The sequence below is a fragment of the Manacus candei genome, unplaced genomic scaffold (genome assembly GCF_025592945.1).
Source record: "Manacus candei isolate 608988 ecotype Guabito, Panama unplaced genomic scaffold, ASM2559294v1 h1tg000022l, whole genome shotgun sequence".
Taxonomy (NCBI): domain Eukaryota; kingdom Metazoa; phylum Chordata; class Aves; order Passeriformes; family Pipridae; genus Manacus; species Manacus candei.
This window is the reverse complement of record NW_026138070.1, coordinates 1,067,290-1,090,001: the sequence shown is the minus strand read 5'-3', so window position 1 is coordinate 1,090,001 and position 22,712 is coordinate 1,067,290. Positions and strand designations below refer to the sequence as shown.

The following is a 22,712-nucleotide window of genomic DNA, read 5'->3' as shown; positions in this document are numbered from 1 at the left end:
ACGACTGCACAGCTCTGCTGGGCTTTCTAGACCAGGGAATTAAATATAGAGACATATCTCCAATATATCTGTAATTAAGGTCTATACAGTGTGTGTTTTAGGAACACTTCAGTACAACCCACTCCCTCCATGGCCCTTCCAGGGCAGGGTGGGTCCCACTCAGCCCTGGCCGTGCCCCCCTCCCGCAGCCCCCGGCACACTGTGCCCATAGAAGGGTTGGAGATGCCTGGTTGTGCAGCACTGCCGCCTCCCACCCTCCCAGCCACCACTCCTGGGCTCTGGGAAGGTAGCCAAATGCCACTGAGGACACTGGAGCAATAAATCATCCTCCTTCCAACATCTGCAGGCCCCAAAGGCGAGCCCCTTGCCGATGATGATCTCGCCTCCCACCCCCTGCTTTTTATCCTGTCCCTCGCTGACAAAACACCTATTGTCACAGCCTGAGTGAAGAAGAGTCCTTTTTCCCTCACAAAGGCCCTCTGAAGCCAAGTTGTGAGCTGCCAGGGAAGATGCCGAGGGCTCGGCGGGGAGTCTATATCTCACTCTTTTTCTCTGTAGTTCATACTTTTTCTCTCTCACGGGGGTCACCCAAAGCCTTTCACTCCGGCTTCATATTCACATAAAGACATCAAGAAAAAGAAAAACCACACCAGAAAGAATTATTAGGCATGGCTGTCAAATGCTTTATGGGGGGGTGGGGGGTGCAGGGGGGGAAGAACAGTAACTCTTTATGTGCTGGCATTGTTACAGGAGCTCATGTACCACTGCCCGGGTGCCGGGCAGGAAGGCATTACATGCCTCAGGAATTACTGGGGCATTAGACTGAAATATTGGATTGCAGCAGAAGGGCATTTGTTTTCATTTCCAGCTCTTAGCAGGTTTTCCTGGGTTCTAGGAGGCTCCTTCCCAATCCCGCTTTCCTGAGGGACTTTTTTTTTTTAAGGAGAAGAATCTTTCCCGGCTGTTATTTGGGTGCCACGTGAGCTGCAGGGATCTGTTTAGGATCCAACAGATCAAACTGTACCCAGCCCATTTTTGCCTGGGGAAGTTTAAAACCCCAGGCACTGTCCCCACCAAACTCTGCCCAAAGCACTGATGTTTCCTCGGGAAATGGGCAGAGCTGGATCAGTGCAAAGGAGCTGCAGGGAGGGGAGCAGAGACCTGAGCCGGGGCTTCCACTCAGTGTGTCCCAACCCACGGGGTCAGAATGACAAAACTGCCCGTTTGTGGCGGATTTCTGCTGGAAGGAGTTCCCGAATCTGCTGCCCGTCTCTCTGCACCGGCTCCGAGGGAACTTTGGGAGCTGTGAACTGAAGGCTTCGCAAACAAATCGCCTGCCCGAGGTTCATCCAGATGCCACGTCGCCGGGGATGGGTTTAACCCTTTGAAGTTGTGTCCCGTTCCTGTGCCTGCTGAGAAGTGGGTGAGCTGTGCTGGGCGCAGCTTTAAGAAGATCCTACTGCCCTGGAGAGGAAGATAAATTAAAAACTTCATTTAATCCTTTGGAAGGCTGAGACTGTAAAGTTAACAGTCGAGTAAGCTATTAAAATTTACAGTGCAAGGCATCAAAACAGAAGGAAAGTGCACATGGATAAAGTTTAAAGCATCCTTATAAAAAGCCGGAAACCTAACACTGCATTCCTACAAATTATTCCCTTAGCAAACATTTTTATTTCCAATTAGTAAAAGAAAAATTGCTAATTTGCTGCAGTTGGACAGGCCTGACGTCTCAATCTGCGAAGTGTCAGTGCTGTGAAAGGAAATGTTTCACACTGTGCTGGAGAGAGAGAGCGGCTCTAAAGAGGGTCAGGGCATCGGGCCCAGAAACCAGATTGACTGGCCATAGTGCTAAATTACTCACACAAGACAGACATTGTCTGCAGTGCCAGCTCCAGAGTACTCACTTTCTCATTCTTTCCCTTTTTTAGTTGGTGCTTGTGGAGGAGGTGAGGGGGTGGCAGGGCCGGCAGGAGGGGGCACGGCAGAGGAAAGGGAGGAGGGCTGAGTCCAGCAGCAGGGAAGGGCCTGGGCTCATCCTCTGCTTCCCTCTCAGCACCCAGACTCCAGTGGCTGCCGTGGGGTGAAGCTCCCCCAGTCCCTCTGGAATCATCTGGGGAACCAGTTGGTCCAACCAGCTCAGGTGGAACTGGTCCATCCTGCACTGAGGTTAACGTTGTACTGGAGTTAGAGAATCACACCATGCTTTGGGTTGGAAGGGACCTTAAAGCCCATCCAGTGCCACCCCCTGCCATGGGCAGGGACACTTCCCACTAGCCCAGGTTGGTCCAAGATTCATCCAACCTGGCCTTGGACACTCCCAGGGATGGGGCAGCCACAGCTTCTCTGGGCAACCTGTGCCAGGGCCTGCCCACCCTTACAGGAAACAATTTTTTCCTGCTATCCCATCTAAACCTACTATTTGAATACCTTGATCAGGCTGTCTGGATTAACAGACAGGCTGGTATTTGAATTTAAGTAATTATTATAATAATTTTACTAATCAGGTATTAAAAAAACCCCACCAAGACAAGGATCAAGCTCACAAACAATTACTCCTTTATAAATTACAATCTTATTATCTGCCTGTGAAAAAGTTTCTGGTGCTTTTAGTTCCTTTTGCTCTAATTCTGTGTATTGTGAGGACTAATGGGCTAAAGATGGAGCAGAAGGTGGGAAGTGCCTGAGCTTTAGACATTTTTTGATTCCTTGAGATGGGCAGCATGTGGCAGCACTCGGATGGAGAACAGGGATGAACTTTCTTGGCTGCTTAAGGAGCCACTTGCAAGTAGCATTTTGTTTTGCTGGTTCCTCTTGTGGAGCAAATCCAGGGTGCTGGACAGAGATCTTAACTTCTCCATCCTTTCTCTAAGGAGTCAGCACAAGGCAAGTACTGATTTCTTTGGGCTGAAAAATCTTACATGTGGACACAATTCCACATAATGTGCTGGAGGAGACTGATGCTGTTGGTTGTGCTGGGAGGAAGCTCTTGTACCTTGGCACAACAACCCCCCGGCCCCCTTCCCAACCAGACAGGTCCTGGCTTTCTTTCTGCTGATAATCCCGCCAGGACCTTTGTTTTCTGATAAAACTGGATTCCACTGGAGAAACCTAAACACATTAGAGGCTCCATTACATCCTCTGCCTCCTTCTTAAAGCCTGCCCTGTGCTTCCTGAGCATTAAACAGAGCAGATGCCTGCTGGGTTCCTCTGTGGCACAGCCCAGCCGTGCCGGTCCCTGCTGATAGCTGGGCAGCTGCCCTGATAAGGCAGTGACATTTCCAACGTGGCCCTATTAAAAAAGGGGAAAAGGACCTTGCCTTTACTCAGACAACCCCAGAGCATGAGTGGGGTGGTTTATGGTGTTGAGAGTGCAGATGCTGCTCTGAGGGGTCAGTCTGTGGCTCCTTCGCTCCCGTGGCTCTCAGCAGGCAGTGATTTGTGCTCTGGTATGGAAACGGGAAGGGAGAGGGAAAAATCAGTTTGTTTTGGGCTCCAGGTTTGAATGTTACAGGCTGGAAGGCCAAATATGTGTTTCCTTTTTGAACTGGGCTTTTCACAGGGCTTCTGCCAGAGCAGGGAGCTCCGGCACTTTCTGCGCAAAAGCAAGTCCAGCAAATCCAAGGGTGAGTTTCCTTGGAGGAGGCACATCTGAGCCTTTAGTACGGGAAGGAGAGCAAAGGAGAGAGTGATTCGAACTTCTGGGATGATTTAGGAAGTTTTTGTTGGGGCTGGGTGGAAGGCTCTGTGAGCCACAGTACTTGAAGGAGTAAATGACCGCAGCTGCCTCCAGCTCTGTTTGCCTTTGCTTTGCCTGTGCTGGGACAGAACTTTGCCCTGTACGTTTTGAAAAATTAATTTTAGGAAGAATCTTGGATGGGAGGCAGCAATAAATATTTTTCCCTTTTTTTTTCTTCATTACATTGCTGCAGTCCAAAGAATGCAGAGTGGGGAGTGGAGGGCTGAGCCCCCGGGGCTGCCGGGACAGCGCCGTGACCCCGCGTGTGTGGGGCGTCAGTGGGGAGGGTGTTTGTGGGCTGCAGGGAGGGGACTCACGGTTCACAAGTTGTTCGGGGGGAAGGAGTTTGGTTATCCCTCAAATCAGTGAAATAAACCCCAGCAAGTGGCCTTGAGTCACTCGGTCAGTTCTTGTTTGATGGTTGGGCAGTGAAAAGGGAGCTCCGGGCAGGGTGATGTGGGTGTGCAGACATGGACACACAGCCCCTGCCAGAGCCAGGCAGGAGGAGCCTGAACACCCCATTCCTCCTGTGCCCCTGTACATGGGCCTTTTTGCTGGGTTCTGGAGGGCTGGAAGCTGTCCAGGCACTTTCCATATGCAAACACCCTCACCCCGAGCGCTGCTCCCCCACAACGGGCACACTCTGTCAGCTGGTCCCTGGTGCCATAACCTCCACCACACAGGGTCACTGGGAATTTGTTTCCTGCATCTGGAGGCCCTGGATGTGGGCTAAGGAGGGAAGTCAGTGCCTTCCATCCTTATGGGGTTTCCTGCTGGTTTTTTTTGGTCATCTTTTTTTTCCCCTCCAGGCCTTCAGTGTCATCCTTAAGCCAAAAACATCCATTCATGTTCTCCACAAATTGTTGCCACAATTACAGCTCTGTGTGGCCACACAGGGTTCCTTTGGAAACCAGATGTCCCATTTTCTAACCTCTGCTGCAGGGGTAGTGGCTGGCCACAGACACTGTACAGTACATATATTTATCTTTTTATGGAAATAGCCTGGATGTCCAGAGACACCAAAGCAAATTGCCTTTGATCTGTAGCTTTTAAAAGAATTTGTCCTAATTCCCTGTTGCTTGTGGTCTTTCTCACCCTGTTTTTTTCTCCTCGAGCTTCCCAGTTCAATGACCCAGCACTGGCTGCCCTGGTGTGTGGTTGGTTGTTGTGGGGATCCACATGTCCAGTGCTGGAAAACATGTTCCAGCAGCAGGAATCTTCCCTGAAGCCTCATCTTTGGCAGCCAGTGCAGGTGCTGTGCTGTACCTGGAAGGAGTCCTGCCCTAATCTGCTCTTGTGGGTCAACCAGGGTCTAACACTCTGAAAGGGGATATTTAATGAAAAAACCAGGGGGTTGTAGGGGTTTTGTCACTTGTTCCCCTGAGCTGATGGCCCACAATGATGTTCTGGTGAACCCAAGCTATTAGAGAGGTGATTTTTAACTGGTAACTCAGTTGACCAGATTTCAGCCTGGCTCATCACCTTCTGCAGTCTCAGGTGCAGTCAACACTTCTGAATGGAAATGCTCCTTTAATACCCACCCTTACACCTCCTGCAGTCTGCCTTGGGCTGGGGGTTCCTCTCTGAGGTTGGTCCCATCTCAGTGTTTTGTGGACTCCTCACCCATTCAGAGCTGCAAAGCCCTCTGGGCTGTGCCAGGGTGGAGGTGGAACGTGGCAAATGCAGGGCCAGGAGCTGGACTTGGGTGATCCCTGTGGGTCCTTTCCAGCTCCGGGGATGCTGTGAAATGTGAAATGTGAAATGGTTCATCCTCACCTGAGCTGCAGGAATTCTGCTTTTCTTTTCTCCCTTGTCTGCTGTTTGCTCCGTCCCAGCAGAGGGGACAGTGCTGCAGATAAGCCAGGCTTCAAAGTCTGAGCTGCTGGGTGTGCAGTTCTGAGCTCACTGGGGCCAAAGGTGTTTGCACCTGGGGAGGACTGGCAGCCTTGTTGTTAAGATCAGGTCCAAGGAGCTTGGAACACCATTTCTGAATTCTGGAGAGTGGGTGTCCTGTGTGTAAAGCTGGGACAGGGATCCTGCTCTGTTCCTGGGCTCACTGCTCAGTCACTTGTTTAGCAAGGTCTCCCAGGCAGACTCATTTCCTATTTCATGTGCCAGTTGGGCTTTTTGTCCACGTGCTTCTGATGATAAATGGTGGAAAACTTGGTCAGGCATCTCATCACCCTGGGAAGTTCAGCCACGAGTTCCCTACCATGGAGCTTCCCTGGGATCTGGGAATGTCAGATGAGGGGAATAACAGAGAAAATTTAAGTGTCTCCAAGTCAGTGGCCTGTCAGTGTGGAATTTACTGCCCATGAGAATGGTGGGGTTTGTTACTGGGATTCTCTCAGTCTACCTGCTTGAAGAGAAGCTTTACACGTGTTTGGAGCAGCACACTAAGGAAATTTTAATGATTTTCTCCTGCTAATTTCTGGCAATTCCCAAAACATGGTCCCTTGCTGAGACTGTTGCCTGGGTTTGAGCCAAATTTGCTTTTTGGAACAGACTGGAACAAACTGTCCTGTGCTTTGGAGAATGAGCAGCAGTGGAAGGTGGTCCTGGGTTGTCCAGCCACATCAGGCATTTCTTCCAGGAAATCATCAGCTAAAGGTCACCCCGTGTCCCCACAGCCAGTTAACAAAAGCCTCGTTTGTGAAGCAGCTGCTGATTATCATTGGGGAGCAAATGTCTTTGAATTTTATAGCTCCTGTTATCTGAAACTAATAAAAACACAATGCAGTGACGAGCCGAAGGTCATCTCATCTCTGGTGAGGCAGGTAGTGCTCAGCAGAGCTCAGGGTTATGCACAGGTTTTGTCTAATGCAGTCTGGAAATGAAAGTTTTGGAATGAGGGATGTAAATCAAGGGTGCATCCTGTCCTCCCAGACCTAGAAGTTTTCCTTTTCTATTTTCCCACATTGCTTCCCATGGTCCAGAAGACACCAGTAAACAGTGTGTTTCCAACTGGATCCGGTGCCATTTCAGCACACCAAGCACTGGAATGGTTGTGAGCCACCTCTGAAAAATCAGATTTAATAGAAAATCTGTGGAAAGAGCCCAACCACTGACCCACCTTTCAGGGAAGCCGCTGTGCCAAGTGCAACGTAAAGAGACAGCAATAAATCACCCTGCTCTGCCCCTCAAATAGATAATCAATTTAATTGAAAGCATCAATAATCATAGTTTGACATTTATTACCCTGTGGATGTTTTATCTTTTAGGCAGGGGACAGCGGGGCAATGATGGATGCCAGTTCTGCCACGGAACACAATTATGTGGTGCAAGGAAAGGGGTTTTATATTCTGCAAAAAGGGAAAAGCAGTCCAATTCATAATTGAACCAGATTGCAGGAAATACGTGGGAAATAAATGCATGTAACCCACAGGCCTGTAACCTGAATTCTGCTGCTAGGGCTCGTGAGATAATGTTGCAAATACTGTTTTGTGTGTTCTTTTCAAGTGACCTAGGACAGAAAATCTGCAGGGCCAGATCTCCCTCTGCAGAGTAGCAGCTCTTTTTGGTTGGTTGGTTGTTTTTTGTTGTTTGGTTGTTGGTTTTTTTAATATAAAAACCAAAAGCAAGGCTGTTTTGTCCCTTCTTTGGCTGTGTGTCTTGCTTTGTGCTCAGCTGGTCATTTCACTGTGCATCCTCAGAGGGGAAACCAGTGTAGATGGTGCCCAGGTTGTCAGGGCAGTTACAGAGGTTGTGTGGACAGAGGGGCTGAGAGCAGAAAAGGGATGGGAATGCTCTCTGGTGCTCATTCCCCAGGGAAGGAGGGTGTTCCTGCTCACCTGCAGAGCTGATTCCATGCAGGATCCTGCAGGACAACACCCAGGGCAGTGCCTGGATAAAATAATGCCCTGGCTGTGTCTGCTGGGTGAGTGTGGGGCTGAGCCCTTCCCAGCTGTGCTGGCACGTCCTGGGAGGTTTTCAGGAAGGTGAAAACCCCAAAGCTCTGACCTGGGGAGCTGTGGAGTGAGTTACTCCAAACCCCTGGATTGCCTGGATTGGTTTGAATCACGTGCTCGTCGTGCATCAGTCAAAGCAGGGATTTCACCTTTTTACTGGTGTTCTGAGGACTCTTGTTTCCATAGCTTTGACTTTCAGAGCAGGGAATTAAACCCTTGGTACTTTCACCAGCTGGTAGAGCCTGCACATGTTGTAAAGTTCTCTTTACACTTCCTCAGCCCCTAGAGGCTCAGGGTGTTGGGGAAGACAAGAACCAAGTTTATGAGAATGTTCAAGTGCTGTTATGTTATTCCCACAAAGCAGCAGCTTCCTTGATGGCACACTGAGATTATTTGGTGAGTCAGGGTCTCTTAACTCTGCTCACATCAGTGATTATTTACTTTGGGCTGGCAGTCACAAAAATGCTTTACTTCATTAAACCCTCTTCAGTGGCTTAAACACATTTCATTTCCAGCAGCTGGTGCATTATGGACATTTCTTTGTCTATGATCTATTGGTGGTGGCTCTGAAGATGTAAACAGAAGTGCTATTTGGCAAGATGGTGTGTGGAGCCATCTTGTAACCTCAATGTTCCTTTTGGCACGAGATTAAAAACTCCTTGTAATCAATGCTCGGGGCTGGATCTCCCAAGATTTTCCTCAGAACTTTACTTGGAGTGCTGAGTAACAATAAGGGCTGTGTGTGCTCTTCAAAACCTTTCGTGAAAAAAGGTCCTTTTTTTTTCCTTTTTTTTTTTTTTTTCTGATGCTGTTCTGAAGGAGCTCCAGATGTAGAACCCAGTTTAATTCCAACAGCAAATAACTGGGGTTACCAAGGACACATATGGAATTTTTAAAAAATCTCTTAGCCAACGGAATTGTTTAAAAAATCTCCTGGCCATTCTGGCTTCCTCCAGGAAAATCTTCTGCAGAGATCCCAGAATTGGCTTGTCCAGGGCCAGAATTTGTCTCCAGTACAGTGTTGATACAGAGGAATGTTGAACTGCATCTGGGAACAGCTGAGGGAGGCTCAGCTGGGGTCAGTCTTTCTCTGCTGCTGTTTTGGAAGAAGAAAGCAGCAGGTTTGAGTTCCTGAGGTGTGGATGTGTCCCATCCTGTGGGGCAGAAGCTGCTCTGGCTGGAATGCAGTGCCTGGGGTGGGTGGAGGAGCTGCCTGGGACATCTGCGGGGCTCCAGCTCGGGAGTTCTCAAGAGACTTGGGGCATCCTTGCCCTGCTAACCAAGAGGTTTCAACCTTCTCTCTGAGGATTACTTTGAAAGCCTTTGAGAGGCTTTTGAGGGATTCTTAAGGTTCCATCCTTTCTAGGGCCTTACTAGAACGGGGAATACAAGAATAATACCAGTAAGAGCAGAAATATGGAAATATTGTCAAATATCAACAAGGATAAAAGCTCTCTCTCTCACTCTTGAATTCTTTTTGCTGCTTCTGTTTTAGGAGGTTTTGGAAATGGGACCAAACCACACTGTAACCATGGGTGTGATGTCTCAGGAGCAGTTTTGTGTCCTCAAGAAGTGAAAACTGCTTGTTTCCTCCCCAGCTCACCACACACAGCACAGGACATGATACACTGGCATAGATTGCTGTTGAGAAGTGATTCATATTTATTTATACCAGTGCTCTAAAGATGAACTACTACCTTAGGTTAATTTTTTTGTAGCTGGTTATTTTAATTCTCTGATTTGCCCGTTCCTGAGACGTGGCTGCTTTACAACCCAGCTGCAAAGTGCAGTTGTGGGCACTCAGCTTCCCCCCAAAGCTCTGGAGCTCCACCCACCCCGTTATATCGTGGCCCTGGACACCCTAAACACAAATTCCTACCTGTGGAAGACATTGGCTGCCCAAGAAAAAAAACCCCAAAAACTTATTTCTATTTGGACTCCCTGAATTCCTGTCTCCAGAAAATGCCTTGAAATTGCCACCCACTCTCTGTCTGTCTGATTAAATAAAATATTGACCTTTTCCAAACACAATATTATCATTCCAAGCATAATATTATCCAGTTTGGTCTGAGATTGTTTCTACAGCTCTTAAAAGGGAGCTCACCTGGCACCCCTATCAATTCAGATAAATAGCTCTGTGTGCCTTTTAAATAAAAAGCTGATTGTGCCAGTGGCTGGAGTTGGGCTACAGAATAATTCCCTATTAGCTTTTCTTTCTAGAGAGTATCATTTGCTTAATATCACTTCTGGATAAAGGGAGACAAAGTGCCCTTTTCTGTCCCTCTGTTGCTCTTTCCTTGCACGGTGTCACCACAGGGAGTTCCTCTCCAGGTTGACTTTCCAGCTCAGGGTAAGTCCTTACTCTGACTTTGAGAGGACAAGTGGCAGAGGGTGGCACAGCAGAAGCTGCTCCTTGAGGTTAACACAGAAAGAAAGACCCCAGTACAGAGAATTCCCATCCTGCTCAGAGCCCATCCGAGGCTCTTCAGATCTTCAGTTTCTCAAACACTTATTCTGCTGAATTAAATGAGAATTAAGTGATGTAACTCCCTTCAAGCCCCTGTGCTGGGCTCCCTTGGTGGCTGCACTGGTCACCATCTTCTCTTCCTCTCAGGAAAGATTATCCCTGCCCAGGGGCACTGAACATCTGGATCTTCCCCCAAAGGCGCCGGACTCAGCCGTCCCCTCGGCAGCCTCGTGTTTCTCTCTCAGTTCTGGGGCTTTAATGGGCCATTTTTCTTCCTGCTCCAGGCTGACTGCAGGTGACCTTGTCATGTTAAAGTGACAGTTGGGTTATCCTGCTGATGGGTATCAAGCTGACATATCCCATCCCCTCTGTGGGAGTGCCAGGGATGCATTCCCAGACAGCCCCACTCCCCTGCACGGAACCAGGGAGCTCTTTGGGGCATGAGCAGCAAAGCCAAGCTGCTAAATGAGACACTGCATTTCCCACTTCAGGCTCTGGAAGTTGGTGGGAATGTTGCCCTTCAAGTGTGATTAATGATCCAGTTTCCAGCCCCAGCACAGCTCTTTCCCTTGGTGCAGGACTGGGGTTACAGTGAGGGCTCTTACTGGGATGGAACTGGGACCAGCTCTAAACAGAGCTGTGCTTTACTGAGCTGGGGCCTGGCAAATCCTGGGTGCAAGTTCAGTGAGCTGCAGGTTGGCTTTTATGTTTGTGCATGTGGGGAACTGAAACAGTCTGAGAATGAGAGCTTGGATGGTCTTGGAGGCCTTTTCCAAAATGATTGTGTGAAACGATTCCTTGATGAGCTGCACGTGAACCCCCCCAAAGGGAGGCATCAGTGACTGGCAGTGAAATCCTGAAAGATTCCAGGGACTGGAGGGTGTCTCTGCTGAACCCACCCCAGCACTTGTTCCCTTTGAGGGTGTTTTCTGAGCCACCCTGGTCACCCCAGGTATGATTGGACACCGAGCTCTGAGTGCATTGTGTTGCTTTATATAGATTTATGTGTCACTGCGTGTCCTGGGTGGAAAGGCTGTAATTTAATATGAGGTATGAGCTCTTCAGCCAGAGCCCAGAGGTCCCCATCCGTCAGCCCACGTGCGTGTCAGCGCTGCCATTACGAGATGATGAACAGTCTCTCTTTATTTACTTATGATTATTACTGATCATCCCAACAAACAGCTTATCAATAGATGAAGTACAGAGGAAGTTCGTTTATATGACTCTGTCAATATCAAGGTCATTTTTATAACTAAAAAGGGTCGAGAGCAGAAGATGGATGGATTGTATATGCCTGGATTTAACCATCCAATCCATTTACATCCCCACAAACAGCCGAGCTTTATCTGTTAACCAAAACATTACACTTCACTCCTCAAGATGATTTTTGCTCAGATAATAAATGGCTCTGGCTACATTAAGTGATTGTGTGATGTGGTTCCATGACAGAGAGAATTTAGAGCTGATGACCTTAAACTTCCATCCTGCTGCTATTTTCTGTGTGCTGGGAGGGAAGATGGGGCTGGTTTGCAGTTCAGAAGCACCTTGTGTCCCAGGATCTCGGGCTTGATTCAGCAGAACAGGCTGCCAGGCACGTTCCAGGGCTGAGGATGAACAAACTGAGTAAATCAGATACAACTCAATACTTGCAAATTCTGTTTTAATCCTTAGACTTTATACACTGCTCGGTGCCAGACACAGAGAGAAGTGTCTCATCTTTCCAAGAATTCAGTTTTAAAACGGAATTTCCCCGCAGGAAAAAGGGAGTTGGAGATAGTATTTGTAGGGGGATTTTAAAAAGAAAATGGTTTCTTTTTTCTTTTTTTCTCCTGTGTGCTGTTACATATTTCTTTTCTGGGAGGTCTTTCATGAAGTGAGGAAAATACCAGACTTAGAGGCTCATGTTATTAACTGGGGCTTGCTCTGCGTTCAGGGATCACTTGGCTGCCAAAAGGGGGTGCAGTGGGTGTGCACTTACTGTAAAAATGTTCCTCTCCTCTCCAGGGTCCTTAAGGATCTCAGCCATAGACTCACAGAATGGTTTGGGTTGGAAGGGACCTAAAACACCATTTATTTCCCCCCTCCTGCCAAGGCTGCTCCAGATCCCACCAGCCTGGCCTTGGGCACTGCCAGGGATGGGACAATTCTCAGCAGTTGGCAAAACCTGTTTTCTTCCAGCGGTGATGGTGAAGAGCTGGTTGTTCAGGGTGATGTTGGGTTACTGGGATGGAGAAGGAGAACAGTGAGAGGTCCTGTGTGGCACCAGAGGAGAGGGAAATGATCCCCAGCTCAGATCCAGGGACACAGGGACTGAGTGAAATATGTTTTCTTTTAGCAAAACTGCCAAACTCTCAAGTGAGTTTCTCGTGCTCATTAACACTGGGCTTTAAGAACTCGATAAGAATGCAATATAAAATCAAAGAGCCCCTAAAGACTGCGAGATTATGGTTAATGCTCTCCTATCACCAGGCCCTGAGTGCTTGGCAGCAGAAACGGTGACATTTCCTAATCAGTCCCCTCTCGTATTTGTCTTGGCTGAGGGTGTCGAGTCCTCAGCTCATTGAAGTCACTGCAAACGCTCCCCATTAGATCCTGTTTGACTTCCTGGTGGCTCCAGTGAACTCCATCCCAATGTCACAGAGCAGTTCTGTCTTGAAAAATGAGTGATACAGAAGTTGTGATACTGGGGATGTAAATCACGTGTTTATTTTCTTTCTGGGAGTCTTTGTTCTTAAGCAATATTTTGTTCTTAAACACTAATTTTTCTCAGCATTATCTACCCCTGACATTTCCCTGCACCCTTCTGGGTCCGTAGAAGTTTATTCTGTGGGGTACAAACCTGCTGTTTCATACTAAAGGATGACTTAGGATGTTCCTTTCATTTGAACCCCTGTCCCAGGTCACTGTAAACTGTGTTTTGTTCTGAAGTGGGTAAACAGAAAGGCTTGAGCAAGTGCAGAGGTGTTCCCTGCAGTGGATTACCAGAAATTCTGGGCTGTGGATCTCTGCTAATTTTGCACATTTTTCCTGCAGTGCTGCACCACCTTTTTGTTCCCACTTCCAGCTGAAAAATAAATGGTTATAAAATGGTGTGTGGGGCTTTGGGGCTGTTGCTGGTCCACAAACCACAGCTTGGCTGCTCTACAGTGTTCCCAATTGTGCTGGGGTAGCCCTTAGCAGTGAATACTTGGTTTATTCTTTATCCTCTTTTCAGCCCATGGCTTGTTTCTTGCCAGTCAGAGCAGTGCTGTTCATCCTCCTCCCCTCAGCAGCCAGGAAGGGAAATTCTTCCTCTCAGAGAAGAGCTTTTTCCTCCCTTTCCTCTTAATTCCAGGCACATTCACTCGAAATTCCCAAGGCAGGATATTGAAAATTTCCTCTAGTTAATAGGGTTCACAAATTTACCAACTAGAGAAAATGTAAAATGTTGATACATTTTTGGCCAGAGAATTGCATGAAATCCCTGTATTTTAACGATATGGCCAAAGGACCAAATTCCCAGTGCTGAAATGGTTTTCTGTGGGTTCCCTCTCCCTCTGGTTTTCCCATGGATGCACATCATTGCTATGATGTGGCTGGGTGGGCTGTTGGCTGCTGTATTTGAAAATACATATGTATATATAAAGAGCCTGGAAAAGAGAAGCTTTGGGGTGACCTAATTGGGGCCTTCCAGTCCCTGAAGGGAGCTGAGGAGAAAGATAGAGAGAGACTATTTACAAGGGCCTGGAGGGACAGGACAGGGGGGAATGGCTTCAAAGTGACAGATGGGACATTTTACCTGCTCAGAGACCACAGCCTGGTCAGGGCTGGGATGGACACTGTCCATCCAGCTGCAGGACTGCTCTGCTGCTCTGGCTGGTGCTCAGCAGCACAAAGTGCCAGAGCTCGAGGAGTGTCTGGACGAGGCTCTCAGGCTCATGGTGGGGTTCTTGGTGCTGTCCTGTGCAGGGCCAGGAGTTCTGCACCCTGGTGATCTTTGTGGGTCCCTTCCAGCTCAGGATATTCTGTGATTTTATGATTCTGTGACCTGAGATGTTTTCTAGAGCCACAACAAGCTGGCTGGGAGGAGCTGTTTGCTCTGCACGTCCTGTTGTTCTCCAGTGCTCCAAGGGACTGGTGTGGTCACTGCACTGCAGCCAGGCAGAGTCACTCTGCCATTAACTCAACTGTTAACAGCACAAATTAGGCACAGAAGGGTCACAGACTGTGATTTCATCTGAAATATTAATGTGAACTTGTGTGCAAGTAGGAATCAGAGGCCCTCAGCTAATTTAAGGCAAAGTGAGTGTTTTCAAGGCGGTTCTTTCCATGAACCAGCTGTGTGGTGTTCCCTGAAGAAGAGGCAGGTTTGAGACAGTGCAGGTGGCACAGCCCATGTTCCAGAGCTGGCAGTGATGTCCCCATGGTGCTGACCTGGGCAGGATGGCTTGGGAAGGGTGAATGTCAAGGGCAGGTGCCCAGGCACTGGTTGAAGCACTGAAGTGCTCATTTAGTTTTGTCTTACTGACACCATTGGTGTTGTACTGAGCTCTTACTAAAAATTAACATGAAAATGAAGACCAGGTTATTGGAAAAAGTGCTATTACCTGCCAATTGACCTCTGTGCAATTACTGGGCATTCTCTTCCCTTTCCAACTCGGAGCTGAAGTGTAAACACCTCTTTAAAATCAAGATTCTCAGAGGTGCAGCAGGGGCTGGTTCCACTCTGTCATCTTCTTTGCCTTCAGGGTTTGCTGAATGCATCAGGCCGTGCCTATTGAAGTTTTGGTTGAGTTTTTTTTTTCTGAAATGACAGTTTATCTGAGCTCAGGGAATGAATGGATAACGTTACTATTTACATAAGCTCATTGTGATCTGTCTCGGTAATGTAATCAAATTAGGGTTAACTGCAGCTGCAGAATGCCAGCTTGTAAACTGTTTTTCAAAAAGAATCACATGGTGTTACTTGACATGTTTAGTATACATTCAGGGGGCTTTGCAAAAATTATAGCACATCCCCAACTGATGTAACTGAGTCAGGATTGTGTTGCCACCAGTTCCCTGGACCCAGGAAAGGGAAGGAGGTGAAATCCATCGCCGGGGCAGATCCACCTCCAGCCCAGTCCCACAGCACAGGCTGCTCTGACGTGGCTGCTGCTGACATGTTGTCTTTCCCTTGGCTAAAATCAACATATCAGTTGATAGAAAAAGCCTGTGGTGTAAATTCTGAGCACATTTAGGAACATCTGTGTGAAGTGCAGGAGTGCAGCCCCCAGCACACGTCCAGCTCTATATTTAGTCTCACGGCATTCGCACAAGACAAAGTCCAGCCTGAGCTAAAATTACCCAATGAGTAGATTTTCAAAGTATCTTTTGTTATTCTTATTAATAAACATCACATCTGGAACTCGCTTTCCCTCCATCTCCCTTTCCCCTTCAGTGAGGAGGTGCCATGTACATCCCACATTGCATCACCCCCTTCTCCTTGGGCATGGAGAGGGATCTCCCAGGGTGTGCCAGGGTACCTGTGTGACTCCTGAGCTGCTGTCTGACCACACAGGTGCTGTCACACACTGTTTATTCCACACTGGGAACGCAGAATAAGAATTCTGAGGTTTCTTCCACCCCCCCAGGAAGGTTTCTGGGGGCTCAGTCAGAGCCCTGGCAGCTGTTGGGCAGCAGCAGGTTTGGGGTTCTGGCCTCTGCCCCTACACACACACAGACACCCCACCAATCCCAACACCATCCCAGTGTCAAACTGTCAGCCTGCTCTGCTGGCTGGGGAAGTGGGACATTGAGGACATTCAGGCTGTGGGCCATGGCCCAGCCAGGGCAGATGGTCTGTGGCACAGTCCCACACTGTTTCGTTTTGGATATCTTTTTTTAAATCAGGTGTAAAGAAAGGACAGGAAATATAATCTAACCCCAGTTCTTAGTCTCCCACCACTGCTAAAAGGCTTTTTCACACTCAGAATCATGGAATCCTTAAGGTTGGAAAAGACCTTTAATACCCAGTTCAGCACAAGCACCGTGATCACCATTAAATGTCCATGTTCTGAGAGTTTGAGTGTGGAGAGGCTTCCATTGAAGCTGAAATTCTTCATAAAATCAGGGTTTGTTTCCCCAGAAGTTCTGTAATAGAAGAAAAGTCAAAAATCAGCCACTTTTGGATATTTCAGAGGAGCAGTGGCATCAGCACCACTGAGGGTTTCTGCACAATTACCATTTTTTTGATAGGTATGAAATAATTTTTACAGGAATTGTGTTTTCTTAGAATTTTGAAATTTGGGATCTGCTATGAATTGAAAGGAAAAAAAGAAAAAAACCCCAAAACTTCGAGGATCAGAACTTGCCCCTTGAGCGCAGCTCTGTGCAAACCAACAAAAGGAAGCTTGTGTTGGCATCCAGATCCCGACTCAGGAATTCCTGACTCTTAAGCCTGTTTATACAGGACTCCACCACAGCCCAATTTGCACTTCATTTGAGTTTTCTTTCCCCTCCACGTTTATGGTCACGTTGAACGGGTGGATTAAGCATCTGAAGGCACAGATGTAACCAATTGTTATTTAAAGGGGTTTAGCAGATAATAATTGTGCTTAAGTGTCTTCATTTGGAGGCAGCAGCATCCCACTGAGGCTTTCCAGTCATTTAGCATCTGTATTTCATCTCTGGGAGCTCCGTGGCCTAATTCTCCAAAGGTTTTGGGGTTGCTGGTTCCCGGGGAGAGCCCGGGAGCAGCCAGCATTCCCGGGCAGGTAGGGGACACTCCTGGCTGGGCAGGATGGATGGTTCAGGATGGACAGTTCACTGCAGTGATTCCCGGGGAGCTGTCAGCGTATGGATGTGCACAGGGACAGGAACACACAGGTTTTTATGGCTCTGGGATTCACCTCTTGATCCCATTTGCTCTCAGCTGCTTTTGAAGCCGCAGTTTCAGTGTCTGCAGGGACTGGTGGAAAGCACAGAATGGTTCAGGGTTCTTCCTTTCCTTTCCTTTTCTCTCTGGTCCCTTCCCGTTCTCCTTCCCCTTTCCCTTCCCTTCCCTTGCTCCTCTCTCCTTCCCTTGTGTCTGACCTCGGCCACCCCAGCCCCTGAGCCCCGGGAGCTGCTCCAATCCCTGGCTGCTCTCTGCGGTTCCTTCCCGGCGTGTTTACCCTGCTGGGCTATCCAGGGGGATGGAAAGTTGAGGTACTTGACCTCCCCGAAAGCCTGCTGACCTGGAGCTAATCTGAGGTGGAGCACAGCAGCGATTTAATGACTTGTTCCCCCACACCTCTGCTGGAGGGGGAATTAAGGAGCTCCCTGAGCAGCCGCCGGGAGCGCTGGGAGGGGCTGGAGCATCCCGGGGCTGTTCCTGCTCCAGGGCCCCCATTCCAGAGAGCCCCTGGGCCCCCATTCCCTTAGGGCCCATGTTCCCAGCCCTGCCAGCTGGGGAAGGAGCACTGCCAGCCAAATGTAAGGGAATTATTTAGAGAAGCTACAGAAAACCTTCAAATATTGATCCTGACGGGTCCCTTCCACCTCACTACATTTTGACTCCATGATTCTGTAATAGTTCTGGTATCAGCCCTCCATCCAGCTCCCAGAATGGCTGGGTTACTCTTCTGCAGTTGAGAGTTTTGGCCGTTATTCTTTATAATATACTATTAATAATTTATTGTTGTTGATGTTGTTGGTGTCATTATTGCATTATTATTGATAATTTATACATCTATTATATTGATATATAATATAACTATTGTATCGATATATAGTATATAACTGATATATATTGATAATAAATATAATTGATAATGTTGTTATTATTATCTTCATCATTATTATAATCATCATCATCACAACCACAGCAATCATCCCTATTATCTTGTAACATTCTTAGTTGTGACTCAACTCTCTTTTGTTTCTGTTCTGTTTTTCCCCAGCAAATACTGACTGATCCTGAGGTGACTTCCCAAGAGGGCAATATAAAAAAGGTAGGATGTGGCTCAATCTTATGTGAAATGTTTTATTCCCTGGCTCTGAAACAGACCTGGACCTTTTTTCTCACATTTGTCCCGAAGTGTGTCTGTCGCAAAGATGTCATAAAAGTTTTCCAGTATTTGCTGTTGCTGTTTTGGATTAAGTGTTGTGGTTCTATTGGCATATTCTGCTGTCTTTTTGTGATTCCAGTTATTATGAAAGAGAAAATAATAGTTTGAGGTGTTCCTTGACTCTGCTACAACATAAACAGCTGCTGGCCCAAATCAGAAAACCTCATTTACCTCTTTTCCAGTAAAAGAAAATGTTGGTCCTTTGTTAAAAGTGCTAAATTTTTGGAGGTCACCTCACCGTGTAAATGTGGCTTATGTGAAGTCCAAGGGAAAAGGAGTAGACATGTGAAAGGGTAAAATTTGACTCATGTGATGTGTTACTGGTGCTTTTCATCACATTGTGGTGCTTATACTCTAACACTGACCAGAGAAAATGTGTTCCTCAGTCAGCCCAGCTGTATAAATGTCTTCATTGGAGCTCTCAGGCAGCCTCAGCACGACATATTTTGGTAGCCAGGCTACTATTCTGGTTGGAGTTATTCTCAGAAGCACTAAGATGAGATTTTTTTCCTGTGTCTATCTGTTGGTTAATGGCTTCACTAATTAAAGTGTTACAAGTTGTGTTTGATTAGAGCCTCTTGGATGCTGGAGCTGGTGTGTCCTCATTTAAATAAGGAGTTGTTTGTGGTTCCTTTCCTATGCAGTTGTCTTATGAAGGATATTCACAGTCCTGTTTGTAAAGTTTTTGGGAGTGGGAAATGTTTGAGATTGGAACTTGCCACAGCTGCCACTGCTGTTCCTGCAGCGTCGCTGCTGCTCCTTGACTCGGGAAGCTGAAACAAACTCCTGTTTCACTCTGGCAAACAAAGTGAAATGTAATACTTGTCAGGCTCCAAAGTTAGATTGGGAAAAGGTATTTAGATGCATGTCCAGTGTGGACTGTTCTATTCTTACCACGTACAAAAAAAGCAGGTTTTATTTTCGCCAGCCGGGCTCCCAACGGGGAACATCCTCTGACCACGCCGTGACCTCAGGAGGGACCTGTGGCAGCAGAGCTGAACTTTTTACCTTGGGCATCTCCATAACTCATGGGGTGTCTGTCTCTGCCTCTGTGGGATCCTTTTGTCTGGACAGACGTGGTGACAAGGTGGCAGGTTCTTATTATCAAACGCACTTCTCACGAGGGTGGAGCGAAAGCTCCGCTGGTTCTTGTGCAGCCTTTAATTCCAGTATCACAAATGAATTCTCCATCCCCACCTCCAGAATGTGCCCTCAATAGAGCAGGAGTTGTGTGAAACAGGGTAGAAGGAGACAGGAGACTGGCACCTTTGTATGTTCAATCCTTGGGTTTGTATTTAAACTTCATTCCTTCTATTTCAAGGGAGACTGTTGCAAAAACTACAGGTCTTTGTAAAACACCATGTCCCTAAATATTTCCTGTACTACAGATATAAAACTGGACAATTATGATATTTGACAAGGGGGGAAGGACTGGCCTTCCACTTGTGTCTTTTAAATGCATTGTAGAGAAGCACTAGTGGGTTTATGAGGTGATAAATTTATTGAAGGATGGGCAATAGGGTTTTACAGCTGGGGTAAAGGAGGTCAGAGCAGTAAGGTAAAGAGTTCAAGTCTAAACTTTATGGCTTGTGAAAAGACTACTGTGAGACAGCTTTTCAGTCAGAAGAAAATGAAAAATAAAGAATGAGAAATCATTCTGGACATTTTTTGTGGTGTCTTAAAATTGTTTGGAAGGAACACTCTGGTGTTTGGCTCCAGGGGTACAAAACCCTCCTGGGAGCAGATCCCCTCTCCCAGCCTCTCTGAATCACTCAGCTGTCATCACTGAAGACACAATAGTTGAGATTTGACTTCAATTTATTCCTGTTCCTTCAGAGATAAGTTGGTGGCGAGAAGGTGACTGAAGACAAATGTGACTGTGGTGGGTGGGCTGATTTAAACTGGAGCTGCAGAGACCATCACTGCAGTGGCTCCTTTGCTGTATCACAGGTTCAGAACTGGGCACTGACAAGGACTAGAAAGAGAAATAAAAATCTGGAATGCAGGGAAAAAAATCTGTAAAACCAGGAGAAGGCAGGGAAGGGAAGGGGATGGCAGTGAGAGGGGTAGGGAGGATGTGCAGGAAGGTATCTCTGCTTAAAAACTGATCCAGAATTATCTCTGCTGTTAACCTGCTGGGGAAAAAAAAAAAGCTCTTTTATATAACTATTCATGAACTGAAAGGCAGTGAGAAGTCTGAAGATGTAGCATAGCAGAGATTGTTATATTTGGCTTGGAGCAAAAAAACAAAATAAGTATTTTCCCACTATATCTGGTATTTTTCAGTTTGTATTCCTGTTATTTTTGCTGGGACCACTAACACCACAAAGCTGATTTCTTTGTTAGTGGTCATCTGACAGGAATTAAGATTTCAATATTATCAAAGGACCCGTACTCAGGTTCATTTCCTGTATCTGTGCTGTGCCATGGACTAAAGTGTGCTGTACCCCTGATGAGTTCTCTCCTTGTGTCATCTGTGCTTGCTGATATTTAGTTTAACTTGGACAAAAATACACGAGCTCCTCCTGATTGTTTAGCTTTAAATAATCAATTGTGAAACCAATACGAAAATAGGAAATTCACTCAGAGCTGTGCCCAAACCATGAGTTATACCTTTGGGTGTATTGTCCCCTGGTCCCAAATGCCTTTTCCCCAACCCATGTCCCTGCAGTCTGTTTATTTTGCTCAGAGAGCAGCTCCTGTGCTCTGTCCCTCTGAATTTTCTGAGCTTCTCAGCTGTGTTTAATGAATGGGAACAGCAGCTCGTTGTCGTTGTTTTCAGCATCGTTGTCACTTTGGCTTTAACTTGGAGCTGAAAGATTCCCCTTCCTCTGGCAGGAAGCGAGGCCGGTGTCCCTCACACATCCCAGGTTTCCAGTGGGTGTGTTTGTCTCTCCTCTAAGAGTCACTTTGGCTGAGGGTTGGAGAAGCTGGGGAAGGATGTGTGTGTGCACAGAGCTCCCAGCCAGGCTCCTCTGGACAGGCTGTTTTTCTGACCGTGGTGACAAGGGACCTCAGGGACTTCTCTCTTCAGTAGACTCTCTATTTAGTTTCTGTTTACTTAGAGGGAATAGCCTGAGGGGCTACTGGAGAGAAAACATCTGTGGGAGATAATCTATAGAGTTATCTATCTATCACTCTTGTCGACCCTGTCTCCCTTGAGAGCAAGCTGAGAGACTTGTAATAAAAAGGCATTGCTGAAGAGGCTTTAGGGACAAATAAAGAGACATGTTAAGGGCCAGCTGAAAAAGGATAGAAGACATTATTAAAGCTCAATAGCCATCTTATCAAAATCCAATAGGATAGGCATTTGGCAAAAGGCTTTAAATTTATTCTTTGACTTTCTGGAGAGCTTGAATTTATCCATTAACAAGAATGTGCTGCACAGGGAGCGGGAGATGCTATCGGCTTCAAAAGGGTTGGATTCAATCTGGTATTGTGCAAAACACAACAAAAACTGAAGACAAAACCAATTTCCCCCCCCTACTTTGGCTGCCTTCATTCCGGCATTGCAAAACACTGGAAGCTGGGAGCGTGAGGCTGATGAGGCTGTAAAGTAAAAGTAATTTATGCAGCACATTTATTCCGTGCTCACAAATCACACGGATGTTTTTAAAAATAAAGTTACCGTTAGAAAACCGGGCGAGATGAGAAATTTCGACCTCTGGCAGAGCACTGAGTAGTAAACAAAAAAAAAACCAAAACCTCAGGTAGGTGGAAAGCTTTCAGTCCTGAAACAAAAGTAAAAGCCGGCGAATGTTTTGCCGCTGCAGATGCGAAACGGGGATGGGGCCATAAATCTCCCCGGGTTTGTTATTATATCCCAAACGCTACAGGTCACAGGAACCATCTGATACTTCGGGAACACATTGTTCGCGCGAGATGATTGATTGATAATTATGATAATTTGCCAAATGATTATTTGGGTATTATGAGCGCGGGTTGCCCCGCTCAGCGCTGTGAAGACATTTTCTATATCACGGGCCCGTCAGAAATGGCCTCTGGCAACGAGGGATGTGGAAAGGTCTGGCCGGGCTCTCCCGGCGGGATCTGTGGGACTGATGAATGATGACCCAGAGGAGTAAGAAATCAGACTTCAATAAGCAGTCAGGAAGGTAGTTAGGGAAGAGCAAGGGAACTGTTAACTGTCTTTTGTGCAGCAATTACTGGCCAGGCCAGACCCCCTCGGGCCTGAGCTGGGGCTGTCAGCGCTGCTGTCCACCCCAGAGATCAAATTGGAGATTTGAACTCGGGCTCTGCAAAGGGCCCGGCTCTGCAGCACAAAGCACACGTGCAGTCCTGCAGTTAGCCTGGATTAGGAATATGTTTATTTTCTCTGGCTGGTGAGAGGGGTTCCGAATCTGTTAGTGAAGATTTAAGCCCCCGAATTTCAGCGGTGTTTCTTCACCTTCCCGTGTATTGAAGAATCAACCCCCAGAGCTTTAAAACAATTTTCCTCCTCGCTGAGGATCTCCCAGAGCTGGAGGTTGATGATGCCCCACAGCCCCACGTGATGGTGAATGGGGAACAAC

At 47.2% G+C, this 22,712-nt stretch overlaps 1 protein-coding gene across 5 annotated transcripts in view; it reads left to right on the top strand.

The window, feature by feature from the left end:
• PRDM16 (PR/SET domain 16) overlaps positions 1–22,712 on the top strand; it is a 260,771-nt gene that overhangs the window by 116,155 nt on the left and 121,904 nt on the right. For all 5 annotated transcript variants that reach the window (XM_051786519.1, XM_051786520.1, XM_051786518.1 and 2 more), the window contains exon 3: positions 18,013–18,063. In XM_051786519.1, coding sequence (XP_051642479.1) covers positions 18,013–18,063 — 51 coding nt within the window. The remainder of the gene's footprint in view (positions 1–18,012; positions 18,064–22,712) is intronic.